This window comes from Gigantopelta aegis, chromosome 10 (assembly GCF_016097555.1).
Source record: "Gigantopelta aegis isolate Gae_Host chromosome 10, Gae_host_genome, whole genome shotgun sequence".
Taxonomy (NCBI): Eukaryota; Metazoa; Mollusca; class Gastropoda; order Neomphalida; family Peltospiridae; genus Gigantopelta; species Gigantopelta aegis.
The window spans coordinates 70,199,403-70,222,195 of NC_054708.1; the positions used below are offsets into that span (position 1 = coordinate 70,199,403).

The 22,793-nt window shown below is 35.4% G+C and overlaps 3 protein-coding genes across 7 annotated transcripts in view; 1 reads left to right on the top strand and 2 right to left on the bottom strand.

Moving 5' to 3' along the window:
* LOC121383229 (complexin-like) overlaps positions 1 to 679 on the bottom strand; it is a 158,871-nt gene extending 158,192 nt beyond the window's left edge. For all 3 annotated transcript variants that reach the window (XM_041513120.1, XM_041513121.1, XM_041513119.1), the window contains exon 1: positions 580 to 679. The gene's annotated coding sequence lies outside the window, so the exon portion shown is untranslated. The remainder of the gene's footprint in view (positions 1 to 579) is intronic.
* A 328-nt stretch (positions 680 to 1,007) lies between these two features.
* LOC121383289 (cell growth-regulating nucleolar protein-like) lies at positions 1,008 to 14,904 on the top strand. Of its 2 annotated transcripts, none has more exons than XM_041513211.1 (8): positions 1,008 to 1,076; positions 4,624 to 4,755; positions 6,260 to 6,374; positions 8,076 to 8,183; positions 9,264 to 9,347; positions 12,169 to 12,757; positions 13,755 to 13,891; positions 14,758 to 14,904. In XM_041513211.1, the coding sequence occupies exons 2-8, from the start codon at positions 4,634 to 4,636 to the stop codon at positions 14,890 to 14,892; spliced, it is 1,290 nt and encodes a 429-aa protein (XP_041369145.1). In that variant the 5' UTR covers positions 1,008 to 1,076; positions 4,624 to 4,633; the 3' UTR covers positions 14,893 to 14,904. The 2 variants fall into 2 exon arrangements, with proteins under 2 accessions (XP_041369145.1, XP_041369146.1); XM_041513212.1 differs by having other exon boundaries at positions 13,761 to 13,891.
* A 2,739-nt stretch (positions 14,905 to 17,643) lies between these two features.
* LOC121382731 (antiviral innate immune response receptor RIG-I-like) overlaps positions 17,644 to 22,793 on the bottom strand; it is a 47,334-nt gene continuing 42,184 nt past the window's right edge. For both annotated transcript variants that reach the window (XM_041512287.1, XM_041512288.1), the window contains exons 13-15: positions 22,182 to 22,421; positions 20,184 to 20,351; positions 17,644 to 18,961 (exon numbers count right to left, since the gene is read on the bottom strand). In XM_041512287.1, coding sequence (XP_041368221.1) covers positions 18,333 to 18,961; positions 20,184 to 20,351; positions 22,182 to 22,421 — 1,037 coding nt within the window. In that variant the 3' untranslated portion in view covers positions 17,644 to 18,332. The remainder of the gene's footprint in view (positions 18,962 to 20,183; positions 20,352 to 22,181; positions 22,422 to 22,793) is intronic.

Below are 22,793 nucleotides of genomic sequence, written 5' to 3' on the forward strand. Positions count from 1 at the left end.
CACTATATATATTTTTTAATACTCACACACGCACACGATATACATATATATATTTTATTGAGTATTATTCACAATATACATGTATATATTTTCTTTATTATTACTGACTTTCCCCTGTCATATCTCAGTACACGTTTAGACAAACGTCAACTGGTAATGACTGGTAACCTTCACTGCAACGTATACTATAGACCGTCCTGTGGGTTCGTAAAGTTTTGTATTGAGATACTTACTTGTCTGAACTTTGTTAATTAATGAAAATGTTCACAAACTGTGAAGAAAAACCTCACAAATAAACGACAAGCAGACGACAACAAATCAGATGCTGAACAGTGCATATGGAAAAAAAAAAACTAACAGAGTTAGGGAGCATAATGCAGTTAGGGACAGTGACGATATCTGGGTTGTTTGTTTTTTTTGTTTCTTTAAATAGGTAAATCCCAAATCATGCCTCTAATAGAGGCTCTATACAGTACTAACACCTTTCAAATTTCAACAGAGTTTGAGTATAAACATGCCAAATTTTAGACATGTTTTCAAAGTAAACGACTGTACACTGTAAATGTAATGTTACTTTACCTTGCTTAAACGTATTCCTGGAAGCATGTACGCTGTCGTTAGCTAAGCTCTACAAAAACAACTTTTCACATAATAAAAGTGTCAAAATTGTCTATGCAAATTGTACACTGTTGACCAATTGTATTTCGCTTTATAAACAAGAAGACAAATGAACGACCTCATACAAGTTGAATTTCTTCTGTTCGTAAGTCCTTGTACCTCCTAAATTTGTGGAGCATGTACTAAATGGTCTGCTACGGCGTTGCTTAAAACCACAAATTGTAAATAATGAACATTATTTTAATGTGTTGCAATATGTACACACGATGTCCTTCCATTTGTGCTAGTAGGATTTATTTGCTGGTAATGATTTATACACATATTCTAAATGTAAGATGCAAGACCATATATTTCATGGTTGGTGTCTTGTTATTGGAGGGATTTATCAACTACAAATCCTGTTTATTTCGTCCTGTTCCACGTGTGTTTGGTTTGGATCGTAGCCAAGTTCTAAGTCTGTACGTTGCATTTTCACTTAAGTTAAAAGAAAGCAAAATGAGCTTTTGAAAATGCAAGCATTATTAATCGTAACAATCATGGCAATGCTTTGGTTAAAGCTGCAGTTGTGTCCAATCTATTGTATTGTCGGTGTAACTAATTCTCGTTTAAATTCCAGTGACATTGATGCCACTTAATTTCTGAAACAAATTTAATAGTATTAAATGTGTAGAATCCCCCCCCCAAAAAAAAAATTTTAATAATAATAATAATAATAAAATAAATAAATACATAAAAGTCAAAGGTTTTAATATTAAATGAAAAATGATAGGTGTGGAGCACATGCCGTGACATGGTGACCTGGTCATTGTGATGCTTTCCAGACGGTTCATTCTGGACAATTTGTCAACCATACAATTTGTCCACCCACCTCGGACAATTCGTCCACTTGATTACAACATTTAGACCAATAAATCAAAAATGTTATTTCTTAGCCATTGAAATGGTTAGTTATTTTTGTTTTGTGGTAAACTACTAGTATACGTCGAGATTATCTTTACTCGTAACAAAAACATCTTTCAAGAGATACCGTATACATTATTACAGTCTGCACCAGGGGTTTTTCCCAGGGCCGTTAGGCATAGCGGCCCGACACGCCTTGGTCCGTAAAGTAAGTTCTTTGACGGCATGGAAGTGCCTTAAATCAATTGCCGCTACGTCTTGATTTGACCCCTTCTGCCACGGGCAAAGCCAATGGCGATGTCAGAAATATAGGTATGGCAAAGCTGTTAGGTTAGGTTACAATATGCACTTCTCTGGCAATTCTCTGTGCTGATATGCCACGAAAATAAAGTGTCCGTACATTTATTTAGTCCATGGACGAAATATACTGTAAATAACTAATACAATTTTTTTTATAGTGGACGAATTGTCGAAGAACAATTTTTGGTTGTAGACAAATCGTCTCGAGTTCAACAGTGGACAGATTTTTAGTGGACGAAACGTCCAGAGGACAAATCGTCTGCATCCCATTGTTGATGGAGATGAGACTAATGAGGCTGAGCATAAAATTGAAATTAATACCAGATGGACATTTGTACGGTTACGATCGCTCTCTCGGTCAGAGGTTACTCTATAATTAAAACACACAGTGGACATAGATTCCTGCTCTAAGACAACAAAAATTCTGTTTCAAATTTGACACTAAATACCTTTGTATTGATTAATTTGAAGTTCGCCGATAACAAATATTTTGCTTATTCACCACTAATACACACACTACAGGAAGAAACCCGACAGCACCCCCTTTCATTAATGTTCCGGTTAAATACATAGGTGCCGACATGTTTCTTCCTGTAGTCTGTGTATTTGTGGTGAATAAGCAAGGTATTTGTTACCAGCGAACTCAAAAATTATCCATGTAAAGGCATTTAGCATCAAACGTGGCAAACAAACAAAATCAAATCTTGATTGAAAAGTCAGTAAAATTTTTAATATTCTGCTAAAGACACATTTCTTTCATATAGATTTACAAAATTCAAGTGACATCCCGCAAAGTATTTAACAGAATAATCTATTCAAAACACACCGGTAACATACTTTGAACGTAAACAAATACTTTTTAGGATCTACTGATCTTTGACCGGCTCTGTTTCTGGGGAATGAGGCCCACCCACCTAACATTTTAATATTGTTTTGTTTAAAAAAATAAACACTATCTTTTTAAGGGCTACCATTTTCAAGTTGTTTAACTGTAATGACCAATGACACTTTTCAAGAACTAAGGACATTGTTATAGAGGATGATGAGACCCAAATCTATAATTGAAAAAGTAGGAGTCACTTTTCTCAGGAGAAAGGGAAGAATTTTGATTTAAAAAAAAGAAGTCAAAATGAACATTTACAAGTAGCATTTATCAGTAACTTTTGTAATTTTTTATCAGGTTGCATGTTCATTCGGTTCAAATCATAATATTTTGATATAAAATATCAATACTTCTGGTATTATAATATAAGCAAAACAGTTGTGTGTTTTTATTAAAAATGCAGTATTATTAAGTAGTTAATAATTAATTTTTAATTATTGTGTCGTCATGATGTAAAATAAAGTAATAATTAGTGTTTTCTGGCATTGCTTAAATGAATGTGGCTGAGAACTAATAACACTTGATTGGTCACTGCAAACAGCGTGACATGCGTCGATGTACCTGGCACCAAAGTAAAAACATGGCCTGACAAGGTGTTGAATGTGAGCTGTAGCACTACACGAGTCTGGGTCTTGACATCTGTTGTGTGAGGGGTAGGATATCGCCCAGTGGTAAAGCATTCGCTTGATGTGCGGTCGGTCTGGGATCGATTCGTGTCGGTGGGACCATTGGGCTATTTCTCGCTCCAGCCAGTGCACCACGACTGGTATATCAAAGGCCATGGTATGTGCTATCCAGTCTGTGGAACGGTGTATATAAAAGATCCCTTGCTGCTAATGGAAATAAGTAGCCCATGAAGTGGCGACAGCTGGTTTCCGCTCTCAATATCTGTGTCGTCCTTAACCATATGTCTGACGTCATATAACCATAAATAAAATGTGTTGAGTGCGTCATTAAATAAAACATTTCCTTCCTTCTGTTGTGTGATTTCTTTTCTGAAATCAGATTAGGTCTATAATATTAGGCGACTTCAACTTCTCACTACCACTAATAACTAGGCGACTTGAACAGAGTTTTGGCAAAAAGACTTTTCATTTAGCCTGCTAGATTAGGGCTTGGATGATTTTCCATGATTACATGTGGTGTCGTTAAACAAAACAAATGTTTTTTAAGCCTAAATATACTGCGCTGGAATTTTAGATATAGGAAGGAATGTTTTATTTAACGACTCACTGAACACATTTTATTTACGGTTATATGGTGTCAGATGTATGGTTAATGACCACACAGATATTGGGCTACTCTTTTCGATTAGCAGCAAGGTTCTTTTATATGCACCATCCCACAGACAGGATAGTACATACATGTTACAGCCTTTGTTACACCAATTGTGGAGCAGTGGCTGAAATGAGAAATAGCCCAATGGGTCCACTGATGGGGATCAATCCTAGACAGACCACGCATCAAGTGGATGCTTTACCACAGGGCTACGTCTCGCCCCTTTTGTATACAGCTTTACAGTATACTGAACAATACAGATCAAGTTTGACTTTATGGCTATTTACTGATTTTTGACAGATTTATGGCCCTTGAAATTTAGTTCTGCGGATTTATTTTTCACAATGCCTCATGATATTGAGCTGAAATTACATTTACAGCTTTATCATGTATTGTTAACGATCATGTTTGACTTTCATGGCGATTTATTAATTTTTTTCACAGAGTTATGACCCTTGAACTTAGGCGATACGAAAATATGTTGGATCCGGTAGGGGACATATATTGCTTTAAGCAGTACTCTAAGAATGCTTGTTGTTTCTGTCTTTGATTAATGCTAGTCCAGATAAATACAGATTAGTCTTTGATTAATGCTAGTCCAGATAAATACAGATTGGTTATGGAAATTACGTGATTTGTTTTAGGCATTCGGTGATGGTGTACTTTAACTGTGGAGCCTGTGGTGAGGCACTGAAGAAAAACCAAGTTGAGAAACATTGTTCAGTGTGTCGAAAATGTCAGGTGGTGTCGTGTGTTGATTGTAGCACAGAGTTTTGGTAAGATGTTGGTTAATATGTGCTTCTTACCTACAGAATATACATACATGTACTTTAACAAATGATACAGGTATGAACATCATGGAATTTTGAGTTGAGAATCTTATTGAAATGAAAATGATTTATAGTTACTTTTTTCCCATTTAAAATAATATAAGAAAAGAGATTGACAATTTGCATCAAAATATTGCACTAATAGTATTAAATTATGTTGATGATAACTGGAAAAAAATCCATGAAAATTGTATTTATAAGTTCATTGAAGTTTGTTGATTACAAAGTACAAACCTTATGTAACAGAGATTTCACTAGATCTAGTTGTTTAAGTTATCACTCTGCCCCGTCCCCATTACTTCCCTGAGATTAGTTTCAGGAGAGTAATTTTTATCTCCCCTTAGCATGTTAATTTATATGGTATTATGGCAATATCTTAAATGGCTCCCTATTGATCATCGAAGTCAGGGGAGCAATTAATTACTCCCTTTATTTTTTTTCATGTCATTGTCTGTTTCCCTGGTCTTTCTTGTGGGTAATTATACCCACAACATATTTACCACATGTACATGTGTACACTGGAAAAGACTTAGCCAAAATTAATTCATATGTTGATGAATAACAGCTGGTTTCTGCTTAGTTTTTTCATTATTTACTATCATCAGTTCATGGGTACGGGTACCATTATTTGCCATCATCAATTCATGGGTACCATTATTCACTATAATCGATTCATGGGTACCATTATTTACTATCATCAATTCATGGGTACCATTATTCACTGTAATCGATTCATCGGTACCATTAGACATTTTTGATTCATGGGTACCATTTTTCATTATTTGATTCATGGGTACCATTATTTACTATCATCAATTCATGGGTACCATTATTCACTGTAATCAATTCATGGGTACCATTATTCACTGTAATCGATTCATGGGTACCATTATTCACTGTCATCGATTCATGGGTACCATTATTTACTATCATCAATTCATGGGTAACATTATTCACTAATCTATTCATGGGTACCATTATTTTACTATCATCAATTCATGGGTACCATTATTCACCGTCATCGATTCATGGGTACCTTTATTAACTATCATAGATTCATGGGTAGATGTCGCAGGCAACAGACTTGTGTGTCGGGAACTCAGTGCTGGATTTAGTTGGATATAACCAAAATCACTGAAATGAAAAAACATTATCCAAAACTGCTCTTCATTAAGAATTTAGAATTAGGATTAACAGTGGGGGGTGGGGATCTGTTAACTTAAAGAGATACCTTGAAATCAAATTTATTTTGGTCCCAAATTTAAATGTTGTTACCTGTAATTTTGCTCGGCAACTGTTATTCACTAGATTTTGTGTGATTTCGTACATGCCATTTCATTATTATGAAGCAATTATGATATATGTTGTCTCACTACGCATATATGTTTGTTTTTTCTCCGAATATTAAACGTCTTATTTTTATGGGTACTTTTATTGTTGTTTGTTGTAGGGGTAATGATTATCAAAAACACATAAAATGCATTAGTGAAGCTGAAAAATACTCTGGAAAGAACTATGTGCCCAAGGCTAATAAAGGAGAGGCAAAACAAGAACAGTGGATACAGGTAATACATATACAGAACTTTACGTGCGTTGTTTTCACTTCCTATTTATTGCACGAGTTATTTTGTACAAAAATATATACCACGAGACCGCATAGTGGTCAAGTGGTATGTTCTTTTGCAAAATATTTATTACATACCTTCTTTAATGTTTTACAAAAAGTTTTTTTAATTTAACATCATAACAACACTTTGTTATAATCTATGATCAAAACCCCTTTCATGGATTTACGTAACATTAAGAATCGTACTCTGTAGCAGCCTTGTGTAATGTTTCAAATACAATGTGACGCAATTTGTAAATCATATATGTCAGTAAATAAATGGTGCTAACTGCAGTAAAATTTAAAGGGAATTCCCCCATTTAAAAGTTATGGCCCATATCACACATATGTGTAATATAAAATAAATTGATCACACAGTTTCAACATGTCTTTATCACTATAGTAAGATTGAATAGGTATGTAATAAATATCAATACAACATACCCTGTCCGTCTGTGGTTGTAGATATCATACAAATTTGGAAAATTATTAATAATTTGATTTTGTGGGGGAAATATTACCTACCGGTACGGGTACACTATTCAACTTTTTGTTCAAAGTAACAAAACATGTTTTAATTCAATTATGCATGGGAAAAGGTCTTCAGTTCTAGACCATGAAACCTCCACCTAAATAGATTTATTCAGTAGAAATGTTTACATATAACATGCTTAAATTTCAAACAGTTAATACCCATAGTTTAAAATATATGCTGATAATACATGAAGCACATCAGAACTTTGCTGATTACTGGTGCAACTTATTTAAACTCGGCTACCAAAAAATGATATGACATTCTTTCTTTATACTTGTGTTTTGCAGTCCACAATTGTTTGGTTTAGAGGACTGGACCCATATTCACAAAAAGGTGTAAATTTACGTCTACGACTAGCACTTAGTCTGCCGTAGATTTACGTTTACGTGCAAGAAGCACCTTATTCTCAAAGACGGTCGTAAATGTAAACGTAACTTAGTTGGACGTAAATCTACGATTTAACACTCTCACCGGAGAAATTAAAAAAACAAACATTAGAAATGATGGCTACCGGGTAAATAACAAATGCGCAAAACACAATTTCGTTTGTCGTCTGCTAACAGTAACATCGCGAATGGCGAACCATGGCATTTTGGTATTGGTGAGGATCCGCGTTTTGGTACGAACTTGAGGATATTTCTTAAAAAGGAAAAGATAACTCAGGAGAAATTGGCCGAGTCGAAAACATCCGTTCGATGACCAACAAAAATATGTTCAATCCATGGGCATTCGCCATGACATCGCAAACTGCTTCAATTATTGGAAATGCTGCCAGTTTCCGTAAATAATAGTAAATAACAGCGATCATGCTTGATTTATTATATGTACATGACTTACATGCAACGTTAGTTGTAACCAGAGGCACTCTTATAGTCATGTCCAACTTTACACGTAACTTACGTTTTCGTTGGTTCGTGAATAGCTCTTGAGTCGTAGATTTACGTTTACGTGTAAAACTAGGCTTACGATGTTTTGTGAATATGGGTCCTGATTTGTTAAAACTCAAGTTGGATCACCATGAGTAAGTGAGTGTTTTTGGTACTGCATTTAGTTGATTTTATTTTAATCATATACATGTAATCTAAATCATAAATGTGCATGCTGATTAGTTGTTTTATCTTTCAGCAAGTCCAGTGTGCCATTGAGAAGAGTAAATGTAACCCAAATGTAAAAAGATTACTGGTCAGCCTTCAGGACTACCCTAATATTCCTAGAAAGAAAGTCAAATTCGAGGTACTTAATCAGCTTCTTATTTAAGTTAGAGTAGCATGTCTAACTTCAGACTATATTTAGACTTTCGTTTCTGAAACACCCAGTGAAAAATTGCACTGCACCACAAAATGTCAAGGAGGGAAAGTTGCACTAAAGTCTGAACCATATTGTTAATAACTACACTAAATTACTGTCCTTTTGTTACTATTAAATATTTCACAACTTTTGTCCAGACAGAAATTGTGTAAAAAAATTACTTTGACAAAATGCACGTACTAGAATATAACCATGTCAACATAGTATGTGGAATCTGTGCAATTGCAGTGGTTGTTTCAAGATTTCTGTCTGAACAACATTGGGGGAAATCTTAACGGTAATTAAAGGTAGGAGAGTAATTTATCGTAGTTGTTAACAATGTGATTTAGACTATTTTTACATTACAGGAGAACAGAGGTTTGTTGAAAAGAGGGGCATGGGGTGTCACCCTCCTCAGATAATGAATGAATGAATGAATGTTTAACGACACCCCAGCACGAAAAATACATCGGCTATTGGGTGTAATACTATGGTAAATGTACAGATAATGATTGAATTGATGGATGTGTTCAGTTGGGAGAGTGCTCATTTGAAGTTCATTGGTCATAGGATCAAATCCCCTCAGTGGATCCATTCTCGCTTCATGTTTTTCCTGCCCCATGACTGGTGTATCAAAGACTAATGCATCAGCTGTCCTGTTCTATGGAAAAATTAATCTAAAAGATCCCAGCTAATGGGGGAAATGTCAAGGGGTTTCCTCTGAGACTACATGTTTTACATCCATTAGCCCATGATGAATAAATCAATGTGCTCTAGTGGTGTCGTTAAGCAAAATAAACTTTTAACATTGATGAATGTGTAGGTCAGGCACACTCAAAAGGGAAAGTCTGTACGTTTATGTTTTCCTTACAAACACACACTACAATTTAAATCCATATATAGGGTTAAATATTAAAATAAATATACACCTTCTGGCTACACATTCTTTGACATTAGTTTGTTTATGGGCAACTAATTCCTAGTTTATGATTTGTTTTATATCTCTGTGTACACTTTTGTTTTTAGAATTTCCTTGCCAACAGTTTACGAATACGAGACAAAAATCTGGTGTCACAAGCTTGGGATATCCTGATGGTTGATAGCAAACAGGTGAGCTGGTCATTAAAGGAAACATGTCACGTGACCTATATTTGGCACTAACCATGTACAATTAATTATAAATTGAAACACCTAAAAAAAAAGCAGGCCATGTTTGTATATGCCATATTTAATTACTTATTGACATTTCCTTCTTCGGACAGCGACTACAGATTTTGTTATGTAGGCCTACAGCCCTAACATGAAAAATCTTTCTTTTTTCCACAAAAATAAATAAAAATAAAAATTTCTACATTTTTGTTTTAACATATATAAATACATCATGCTGAGGTGTATCTTTGTGTCAAATATGTACAATGTACACCTCGGCATTCGCAACCGAGTACTGTTTTTGTCTCTGGGTAACGTTCGAGCTCCGGGCTGTAAATAGGCTGACACCAAAGTACTATGCGGTGATGGTGTCCAATCTTTTGTTTTGCAATAAAATACACGTGTCTTTCTTTGGATACAATCCTTTGGAATTCCGTAAAAAGACAATCCCGATCGTTTAAACTGTTTATTTTTACACCCAAAGGCCATGCAGTACGGCACTGTTGGACTGAAAAGATCGTAAGCCCCTTACTCCATATATAAACAGTTAACAAACAATGGAAGAGTACAGCGGCTCTGACGTCACTTCCCTTTTTTTCCGAACGCTCACGAATAAATATGCATAAATCGTACTTTGATACTGATTAGCGTAATTTCTTCATTTTAAGTTAACTACGTGTATTTTATTGTTATAAACTTATTTGTATATTATTTTTATATCATTGTGCTTTTAAAATGAGCTATAATAGGGTCTCGTGACATGTTTCTTTTAAAGACTTTCTGGTTGTGAATATCTGTGGTGTGAATAATGACCATAACAATGTGGAATAAATCACCTTGTTAATACTGTAACCCAGGAGAATGTTTTGAGTGTCTTAATTTTGTGGTCTTTGTTGTCAAATCAGGGCCTCATTTTACAAAGTGATCTTAACACTAAGATCACCTTAAGTGCATAACTCCCTTTTGTGGCACATAGCTCAGAGCTAAGGCACTCGCCTGATGCACAGTCGGTCTAGGATCGATCCCCATTGGTGGGCCCATTGGGCTATTTCTCGTTCCAGCCAGTGCACCACAACTGGTATATCAAAGAATGTAGTATGTACTATCCTGTCTGTGGGATGGTGCATATAAAAGATCCATTGCTACTAATGGAAAAATGTAGCATGTTTCCTCTCTAAGACTATATATCAGGCTTCGAATTTGGCAAATTAGAGGGCAAGGCCATTTAGCATCGATCGATAAAGATTTGGCGGGGGGGGGGGGGGGGGTGTCATGGCCAGAAGACAAATGTCTTAATGTAACATGCAGCATTGTGTGGGTGGGTGTGTTCGGGGGTGCATGCATGTTCATCCCAACCAATGCCTCACAACTGGTAAAGGCTTTGAAGTATGTTTGAGGTATCACCCTGTCTATGGTTCATATCAAAGATCCCTTGCTACTTTTGGAACAGATTAGCATCAGCAGGTTCTATCTCTCTCAGGACCAACTGTTGAAGTAACCATACATGTATGTTAGACACCAAATAAGTATATACTGATTGAAAGAAATAAAGGATCACACAGATAGCAACAAGAAATAATGACTGCATCAAAAATCTATTCATATTGTCAGGAGTTGACTGGGAAGATATAGGCAGCACATTCAATACTACAGACATTCAATCCTACATTACAACTTCGTATCAAATACAGACATTACTACGCTAGTTGTGAATTAAATTTGGTCTACAATTTGATGTGTTCCCTTATTTCTTACCATCAGTATATTTTAATGCTCGATATCTGGAGGGGAACATGATTGTTAATGGTGTGGGGAACAGTATATTAGTGGCGGCCATGCTAGGGGCACAAGCTTTATTTTAATCTTTATTTACAGAGTAAGACAAAAAAGTGTGGCAGTTTGCCATGTGGCCGCCATTAAATTCGAGTCCTGATATACGTCAAATTACCAAATGTTTGACATCCAATATCCAATGATTTATAAATCAATATGCTCTAGTGGTGTCCTTAAACAAAACCAACTTTAATTTAAGTTGTTGCCTGATCAGGGCCCCATTTTACAAAGTAATCTTAAGGTAATTATAGTGCCAAGATTGCTTTGTAAAACGGGGTCCTGATCTGGTTACAGGAATGGTCCCTCTTGATGGACTGTTTCTTCCCCCATCTTAACCAATAACACACAACCGGTACATTTTTTTAATAGTTACTATGGAAACAAATAGAAGGAATGTCCAAATTCACTATTTCCAGAGCTCAACTCCCAAAACCATTCAAGATAATTTCTAGAAATGTAATCACATCAATCTAGTGGTTTAGTAGTGCCTTTTGCAATGTTCATTTTCAATATTTATTCTGTTGCCATAGACAAAAAATAGCTAGATGAATACGTTCACTGTTTTCTTTGGAAATGACGGGGCGAGACCTAGCCCAGTGGTAAAGCGATCACTTGATGCGCGGCCAGTCTAGGATTGATCCCCATTGGTGCGCCTATTAGGCTATTTTCCGTTCCAGCCATTCCACCACAAAGGCTGTGGTATGTACTATCCTGTCCAGTAGCCAATGATTAATTATTCAGTGTGCTCTAGTAGTGTCATTAAACAAAACAAACAAACTTTACTTTCATTGGAAATGATTATAATGTGGTTAATTTAAGTAATATAATTTTATTAGCTAAAAACTAAATGTTATAGCCACTTTGTATAAAAAAAATGGGCAGAGTTAGTGTTGACTACCTGGTATGTCTTGTTGGCATGGATTTTTGACTGCAATTTCTGTATTTTCAGACAAATAATGAGCCATTGACCACTGCAAAACAGTCTGAACCAAATGAATCGCCTGAAACGTGTGCTACAAATGGGAAAGATATTCAAGAGGACAAGACACTCAGTAAGAGGGAGAGAAAAGAAGAGCGACAAAAAGTTAGCAAGAAAGAAAAAAAACACAGCAACGAAAATTTAGAAGAGGATCAGGGTTTGGTGCAGCCAAAACACAAAAAGAAGAAACACAAAGATGAAAATTGTAAGGAGTCATCGATCGATGAGAACCAATCTGAATCTCTTGAAAACTGTGCTGTAAATGGGAAAGACTTTCAAGTGAATAAAAAGCTCAGCAAGAGAGAGAGAAAAGAAGAGCGACAGAAAGTCAATAAGAAAGAGAAAAAACACCGGAATGAAAATGTACAAGAAGTGAATCAGTGTCTTGTGCAGTCAAAACACAAAAAGAAGAAACATTGTGATAGTGAAGAATGTGACAAAACAGTGGCAAACAGTGAAACATCCACAAACAAGAAGTCGAAAAGAAAAAGGCACCAGTCGGATGATGAAACGAATGATTGTGGCATTGGTTCAAAGAAACAAAAACTGCACACAGAAGGTATAAGTGCCAATGGCTTGTATCATATTTTTTGTTAATTGTGTGCATTAAAGTTTATAAATAAAAAACTATAGGTGAATAAAAGTCACATCAGTTTAGAATTTGGGGTGAAAAAATATTAAGTGGCGTAAGCCAGACTAATTTAATTTTGTGGAATAGGAAGCAGTCTGCTTATATTTAAATCTAAAAGCAAATGCTAGAAATTGATCACATTTTTAGACCATTTGTATTAATAGAAACTTTACTCACATTTTATGCAATTCAAACAAATCATTTGTTTTTTGTTTAATATTGGTCAACCTATTGCTGAAATAGTTGTCAACAACTTCTTAGTCTGAGTAATTGTAAAATGCTTTAGGATGGAAAGCAAAAGCTGCATTAAAGAACAGTGTATCAACATTCAACCTATTGATACAGCATCTTCCAGAGATATAGTGGGTCATGGGGTCAATTTGTTTTTGTCTTTTTTTTTACTTGCATATCCAGTATTGCAGTTTCCCATTGTATATTAGATGACTACTTACATATTGGGTAGATGTAGCATTAAGCATTCCGTTTTATTTGTTTTGACGGAATCAGTATTAGTTTTCTCCGTATATATGATATGATATCTTTTTATTTTATTTTATACCTGGCAGTTGATTGGTTAATTTTTACTGGGTTGTTTTGGGTTTTTTTTAACTTATTGCTTGGTTCAATTTTGTGTGCATAAATGGGTTTTAAGTAGGGATTTGGAGGGAGGGACCTAAAGATGGATCTTTGTAAATAACAATAGACACAGAACTTTTTTCAGTTGTTCAGTGTGTAATGCTCGTGATTTGAATTTTAAGATAGGTCCTTAAATGGATGAACATGGAATTTGTTTGTGTGTCATTGGGAATGGAGTTGGGCCAGTTTGGACAATATATTTTGTAGTTGATTGCAAGTTATGTTTATTTTTTTTATGTGTATTGCATACTGTAGACATTCTAATGGAGTTAATCATGATTTTCTCTAGTTGCAGATAATTCAGATAACAACAGTGAAGAGGAAGTCCCATCAAAAAAGAAAAAGACAAAGTTTAACTGGGAGGAAGTGATTACTGAGGTTCTCAAGACAAAAGGAGAGATTTCTTTAAAGAAGTTAAGAAAAAAGGTAAACAGAATAAATAATGTAGTTTTAACATTTGGAACCTTTTCCTGTCTATCTGTTTAATCTAGACCTCAAATAGGAGCATGAACCTTTCAATGTTTCATTTGTTGTTCCAATAATAGATCATTCTAACCATATCATGAAATTGGACAGATTAAAAAAATGTGATTAGGCTACCACACCATTATTCCTCATGTCATTACCCTGTCTAACAACTTATAATCTGGTTTAGGAAATGGGTCTTTCATATTGTTTATATTGGACAGTTCAGATTTCTGTTGGGGTCCCATTTGGTACCGATTATTACTACACCAAATGGGGTTTTTATATCTTGTAAACTTGTGTATCTATTTAATTTAATTTTAGAATTCTTTTTGTTTGTGTCTTAATGATTTTGTGCTGTATCTCACATGGTACAATTCTTTTGTTTTGGGGGGTGGGTTAAATCCATATAATTAAGCTTCAGTCAGTTCATACAGTTATGTTGTTATTTTATGCAAGATGTTTTTTATTTTTTTTTGTTTAACACTACTACAGCACATGAATTTATTAATCATCGGCTATTAGATGTCAAAGATTTGGTAACATGCAGTAGTGATATTGTCTTAGAGGAAACCCACTACATTTTTCCACTAGTAACAAGGGTTCTTTTATACGCACCATCCCACAGACAGGATAGTACATACCACAGCCTTTGATATACCAGTCATGGTGAATTGGCTGGAATGAGAAATAGCTCAATGGGCCCATGGACAGTTATCGATTATTTTATGACTAAAATAATGACTGGCTGTCTTAGTTTAAACGTAGTTTATAATTTGTGAGTCTTCATAATATTTTATAAAGTTTTGTTTGGGGATTTTTTTCAGGTTTTGTCTGAATATGCTGCTCAAGGCCAGATTGCATCATCTGAAGAAAAATTGTGGTCAAAATTCAACAAGAAAGTCACTAAAAATTGTTTATTTAAAGTACATAAAGACAAAGTGAAGCTTTCATCTTCATAAATAGAAAGAAAACAGAAAACATGTTTGTTAACATCTATATAAATAACAGAATCTGAGAAACACACTACTATATATTATCACACATGAGGCTGGCATTAACTTCTAGGTTGAAAAACCTGGGAATCTGTAAATAATCCAGGCAGTGAATTAGGGAGGAGAGATGGGGGAAATTTAAGGATGTTTTAAGAAGATTTATTCATGCCTCACACTGTTTGCACATTTATTACATAGTTTATGGAGTTATGATGCATTGTTATAATTATACCTAAAATAGTTATTGGGCCTTCTTCTTTTATTAATTTTTATTGTTGGGGAAAATGAAAGAAAGAAATGTTTTATTTAATGACACACTCAACACATTTTACTTACGGTTATATGGCATCAAACATGGTTACGGACCACACAGATAGAGAGAGGAAACCCACTGTCGGTCGCCACTTCATGGGCTACTCTTTTAGCATCAAGGGTTCTTTCATATGCACCATCCCACAGACAGTCTCAGGGTAGTACATACCACGGCCTTTGATATATCAGTCGTGGTGCACTGGCTGGAATGAAGAATAGCCCAATGGGCCTACCGACGGGGATCGATCCCAGACCGACCGCGCATCAAGCGAATGCTTTACCACTGGGCTACATCCTGCCCCTTGGGAAAACGAACGAGTGAGGTTATTTTGGGGGGGAAATGTAGGGGAAGTTTGTTTCCTTTGTGAATGGGATACCCTCTGGCTTATTAGTCTTCTACCAGCCCAACTGGAGGGGACTATACGTAGGTTTTTTCACAATGCTTCAAGATATTGAGCTGAAATTGTGTGTATAGCTTTATCATGTACTGTTACAGATCAAGTTTGTCTTTAATGGAGATTTACCCATTTTTCTCATAGTTATGACCCTTGCATGTAGAAGATAGATAAATGTGTTGTGCCCGGTATGGGACATGTATTACTTTAGCAGTACTCTTAGAATGCATGTCACTTAATTTTATTTCAAATCAAAAATGACAAATGACATTATAGTTCATTCAAATGCAAGCAGTGTCCAAATTTTAACTTTTTATTGAGTATGTTTTTAAAAAGACAATTCTCAATTATTATTTTTATTATCTGTTCAGTCAATATTAAGTTGTTACAAAAAATATGTTATTTTATAAAAAAAATTATGAATTGTTCATAAAAAGGAATTCAGTTTATTCAATAAAAAATTCAGTAAATTATATATATAATGTTAGTAAATAGAAGTTCATAAATGGTTTTAGTAAATAAAACATTGTTGAGGCAACAGTTAGTTATTTGTTGTAGATGTACAAATTAGAGAACTGATCACTGTTTATTGGTGCCAAAAGTATAAACAATGTCTAAATCTAAATCTAAACACATTCATAAGCATCATATTAATATATATATATTTTTTTTTTTTTTTTTTTTTTTTTTAAATAAAGTTTATTGACCCCAGAAAACAAATATAGTAGTGCCAAGGTTGGGTCCCTGGTATTGCTACTTTACAATCGGTTAATATATATATATATATATATATATATATATATAGCACATTAATCGAACAGTAATAATGGACATAGATACATGTAAAACATAGTTCATAGTTTTATGGGGTTAACAGAGAAGCTAGAAATAACAGAAATAAAGAGAAGGAAGGAGAGAAAGAAAGATTGAAGGAAAGGAAAAGTAAATTAATTTAAAGGATAAATTGCAATAGAGAATAGTACATTTATCATTATTATTACCATTACTACTACTGTATTATTATTTCACTCGTATAGGGATAATGTATGAGATTTAATTTAACTTAACATCAAAACAAAATAGTAAAAGAAGATAGAAAGAAAGAAAAAAGTGTTTGGAATGGTAAGAAACCTGTATGGAAGAGAAGAAAAAACATTGAAAGAAGGCTATATTGTGGAAAACAAGGTTTTCTTTGGACGAAACCTATTTCCAGACAAGCTAAATTTCTGCTTTTTTCCCTGTTGGTAAAAAGTGGTATTGTTATTATTCAATAAAAAGGTTAAGCCAAGGATTTCATTTTTTATGGAACGTTTCATAGCTACAATTTTTAAAAAGAATATATTTTTCGATATCAAATTTAGTTTTTAACATATTTTTAACGCTATTTACTTTTTTCTTCTGTATTTTCAAACTAGATATAAATATAGAATACTAAACGATCTTGCCTGTCGTACCATTTTTATGAAACGAGTTAACAGTCTTGGTATCTGACTCGCTTTCGCTTGTCAGATACCAACACTGTTCACGAGTTTCATAAAAATGGTACGACAGGCAAGCTAGTTTGGTATTTTATTTATTACAAACCAACTGCAAACAAGCCGCAACACAGAAGTAAGCAGATGTTAAGACCTACTAAACGTTATTTTTTTACGAACTGGGTCAGCAAGTGACCTACGTCACACTGGCCAATATTATACTAGTTAGATATTGAGTGATTGTTATGACATGAGCAATATTTTACACTGGTGTGTAATAATACTTGATATGAAGCTACTGTTTTTGTTATTAGTTATACCAAATATGACAATATCTTCGCTGAAATTGATTTCGTTTCTTGTTTTACATAGAATCCATGATTTTACTTCTTTCCATAAATTATGAACTTTGTCACACTTAAAAAATAAATGTAGTGTTTCTGGATAATTGCTACAAAAGCTACAAGCATTAGAATCAATATAATGAATCATACGTAAGAATTTGTTAGTTGCCAGGATTCTGTGCAAAATTCTAGATTAAATTTTATTTATTGAAAAGCACCCCAGTTTTTTGCTTTGCATAATTACCAGTATTAACTTTTGCTACACAAAAACTGAATAACTAGAACTGTGCATTGATAATACAGACAATTATTTCAATCAACTTCAAGAGAACATAAATCTCTTTTAAAAAAACCCACTTAATAAACAAAATATATTTATTAATTATATTAACACACATGTATATAACAAGTTTTAATTGAGGCTATCACTGGTATGGTTTTGTAACTTTAAGCATTTTTGTTTATATACAAAGCATAAATAGTTCAATTTTATCAGTTTATACACATATGCACATTTTACCAAAACAAATAGCAACATCACATTTTAATTGGGCTGTCCTAAAATAATTTAATACTAAACACAAATATAAATATGTTATCTCCAGTAAATCGAGATAATGTCTCATTAAGTTGTAAGATTATCTTGTAAATCTTCTGTCGACAAATGTCACTACCGTTATTTTGTATCGGTCTTAACAATTGTGCTGATGTTTTAAAGCCAGTGCAAATCTGCAATCAAAATTATGTCTGCATACAAAAGTTAATTGTCAAAACTACTGAATCAATAACAGTCAGTAGATAAGGATATAAAATGTTAATTGTTCACAACCAGTAGTGAAATATCAGGTGATTTGGTTATTGTCAAATCTTTAATAAACACGTTACTGGCTATCATTTAACATGGACAGCTTCTTTTCCATGTCGTCTTGATTGATTTCCATTGTGGCAAATGGAACATTCTTCCATTTCTTGACAATATCACGTGCTCCCATGGAATCTTCAAGGATGAAACTCTCAATCTTCACTATCGGGAACTTGGCCGTTTTGTAAATTACAGAAATCCCCCAGTCCTGACCGCACTTCTTGCAATACATTTTCTCTTGCTTTTTGAAACTTCCATATACAACTGGCTTCGGATGTGGTTTGTAATTGACCTGTTCGTCAAAATCTGAACTCAGAATAGCATGGTGTACTTTCTCTATGGTTTTTATGTCTGATGAAATGCATGCAAATGCATTGCATCCATAACACCTCAGTACAAACTCTTCTTGCTTCAGAGTTCTGCCTTTGTACATTGCTGCTTCTATTTCCCGATCCACCTTGCTCTTTTTCTGAATTTCTACAAGGTTTTGGCCAAACCTTTCGCTGTTCTCCCCGACCTCCTGTTGAAGTTTCTGGATGGCTCGTTTCATGAGCATTTCGCGCACTAGATTCAGCTCTTCCTTCTGGGCAGAACCTTTCTGTGCACTTGCGATAACTGCAAACCTGCTGTTTTCAGCACGAGCTCGACCTGTAAGTAATTATGTATGTCAGTAATCGGGTAACAAACATCATGGTTCTCTGTATCGTTTGCCACGTCGGTGGATTCATTGGGCTATTTCTCATTTCAGCCAGTGCTCCACAACTGGTGTAACAAAGGCCGTGGTATGTACTCTCCTGTCTGTGGGATGGTGTATATAAAAGATCCCTTGCTGCTAATGGAAAAGAGTAGCCCATGAAGTGGCGACAGCGGGTTTCCTCTCTCAATATCTGTGTGGTCCTTAACCATATGCCTGATGCCATATAACCGTAAATAAAATGTGTTGAGTGCGTCGTTAAATAAAACATTTCCTTCCTGTATCGTTTGACAAATGAAAGGAAAGGAAATGTTTTGTTTAACGACGCACTCAACACATTTTATTTACGGATATATGGCATCAGACATATGGTTACGGACCACACAGATATTGAGAGGAAACCCGCTGTCACCACTTCATGGGCTACTCTTTTCGATTAGCAGCAGGGGATCCTTTATTTACACCATCTCACAGACCGGATAGCACATACCACGTCCTTTGATATATCAGTCGTGGTGCACCGTCTAAAACGAGAAATAGCTTAATGGGCCCACCGATGGGAATTGATCCCAGACCCACTGCACAGCAAGCGAGTGTTGTACCACTGAGCTAAGTCCCGCCCCCCATTTGACAAATGAGTGCAGCGATTTTTCAATATTTTTAATTATCCCCTCTCAGGTTTTTTCACAGAAAATTGTTTTTACAAATGTTTTTTGTTTTATACAAAATAAAACTGCAGTTGTTCTAATGTGGAAGAACTACCTTTATTTGAGGTGATATATAGTTTTACAAATATATAATTATTTTTAACAGCTTTTATTTGTAAATCCTTATAAATGATATTGAGGTGTATGTATTTGAATTTTGAAAAAATTAAGATTAAAAATATTCAGCTGGCTACAAGAACCGAGATAAATCACTGCATTATGTAGACAGGTGTGTGTGCAGGAATTGTAGCAGGACGGGTCTAGACCGCAGTGAGCAAAGTTTAAAGGGGGTCAAGTCACTCTCCCCAGAAAATATATTTACTTGAGCAGGGGGAGTTTTGATCCCCGATACCCTACCTCTGGGCCCAACACACCTGGGCCCCATTCCACGAAGCAATCTTAGCTCTAAGATTACCTTAAGCGCATAGCTACCCTATGCACTTAAGTTGTAGTATTGCACAAAACGTACCTCGAGCTTGGACCATAGCTATTTCATTGGTCACATGATCATAACGAATAACAAGGTTGCATGCACTGATATCCAGGCCCTCTTCTGCCACTGATGTGGCAATGATCAGCTTGTGCTGCCCTTGTCGGAAAAACTTCAGAACATCAACTTGTTGTGTCTTGGTCATGCCTGAAAGATGGGGTTAAAAAAACAAAAACATTATCAGTCCTTCACGTTTGTGACCGACACCATCTTAGTTCATAAATAGAAATGACAACTCCAGTTGCCATCACTAATAGCAAATGAAGATTTTTAATGTTTTCCAAAATAGCAATCTAATTAAAATTAGCTCCACTATTACATGTGGATCTAACAGGTGCCCGTTGGAGCTCATGTCCAGTTGACCTTTCATTCGACCAATCAAAACCATACTTGCAAAATCATGCCAGTGTTTTGAAAAGAATTTGAAAACATTCGGGATTATGCCGAGGTTATATGAAATGATTCGGGTGAATTACGAAGTATGCCGGAAACTAATTGCAATATAAACATTTATATAAAATTTGTTTCAAGACGAAAAAAAACAAAACATGATGGTATAGCCATAAAATCTGTTTATACTAGTATACAATCCAGAGTTTATTACAACACTTTTCCCCCCTGTTTTTTCAATGTTGAAATAGACCAACAAGTTTGCCTATTGCATAAATAATCTCGCTCGATATTTTTAGAATTTGTATGCTCCCAAATAACGCTATAAAAGGCAAAGTGTAATTGGTCGATATTTAAATTGTTATTTATAGATGAAATGTTACCTGGACATGGGAGTCCACGCAATGCTGGTAGACCCAGTAGAGCTAATTTTATTCAGATTGCCAAAATAGCTACCCATCTTTGATACTGAAATACTTAGCCAAAATTGTAAAAAGATCTGCAACATCATTTCTATTAGCAAATACCAAGTCCTTTTATAAACCAGTTATCAGGCACTGGTTGAGACTTTGGGGGGAAAAAAACATTTCAGAAAGTGGGTCCACCTATAGTTTGTCCCACAGGGAATGCTGTTTTTCATGCTATGGAACTTACTACAAGTTATTTATTTTTCAGCCGATTGTTTTGTAACTTGGACACAAAAATTTAATTTTTTGTTATTTCCAAAACTCTTTCACTTTTCTTTACAGCCTGTGACACACACACACACACACACACACACTAACTTTGATTGATACAGCAAGAACTCCAACTTACCTCCTTTGTCAATGGAGGCCTGTGACACACACACACACACACTTAACTTTGATAGATACAGCAAGAACTCCAACTTACCTCCTTTGTCAATGGAGGCCTGTGCCCCTGTGACACCCACACACACACTAACTTTGCTAGATACAGCAAGAACTCCAACTTACCTCCTTTGTCAATGGAGGCCTGTGACACACAGACACACACCCAACTTTGCTAGATACAGCAAGAACTCCAACTTACCTCCTTTGTCAATGGAGGCCTGTGACACACAGACACACACCCAACTTTGCTAGATACAGCAAGAACTCCAACTTACCTCCTTTGTCAACGGAGGCTTGTGACACACAGACACACACCCAACTTTGCTAGATACAGCAAGAACTCCAACTTACCTCCTTTGTCAACGGAGGCCTGTGACACACAGACACACACCCAACTTTCCTAGATACAGCAAGAACTCCAACTTACCTCCTTTGTCAACGGAGGCCTGTGACACACAGACACACACACCCAACTTTGCTATATACAGCAAGAACTCCAACTTACCTCCTTTGTCAACGGAGGCCTGTGACACACAGACACACACCCAACTTTGCTAGATACAGCAAGAACTCCAACTTACCTCCTTTGTCAACGGCGGCCTGTGCCCCTGTGACACACACCCAACTTTGCTAGATACAGCAAGAACTCCAACTTACCTCCTTTGTCAACGGAGGCCTGTGCCCCTGTGACACACACCCAACTTTGCTAGATACAGCAAGAACTCCAACTTACCTCCTTTGTCAACGGAGGCCTGTGCCCCTGTGAACACTCCTGGGTTGAGGTCCTTAAGTCCTGGGGTCTCCTTCATCCAGCTCTTCAACGCGGTGGCCTGAGCTCGTGTCTTCACAAACACCATAGCACGGGACTCTGGGTTCTTTCGGAATGCCGATCGAAGCATTGATTCCAGGCACACAATCTTAGGATTCTTGCTTCCAGGTTCTTTGCTTATGGATTGCAGATATGGCTTATTTTCTGTGATATTAATAATTAAACAATTTTATATGTGGTCATGTCTATGCATGCATGGGTGTGTTTTGAGTGGATGGGTGGGTGGGTGTTGTTTTAATTGGGATTTTTAAAAATCTACTTCGTTCCAGCTGCATATTACAGTATTTAAATTTAAATAACATCCCACTAAAAAATTACTTTAAAACAAGGTTTCATATGAACACATTTAAAAACACATTTCAGTTGATTAAATAATGAGAAGATAATCTTGCCACATTTAAATAACATCCCACTAAAAAATTACTTTAAAACAAGGTTTCATATGAACACATTTAAAAACACATTTCAGTTGATTAAATAATGAGAAGATAATCTTGCCACATTTAAATAACATCC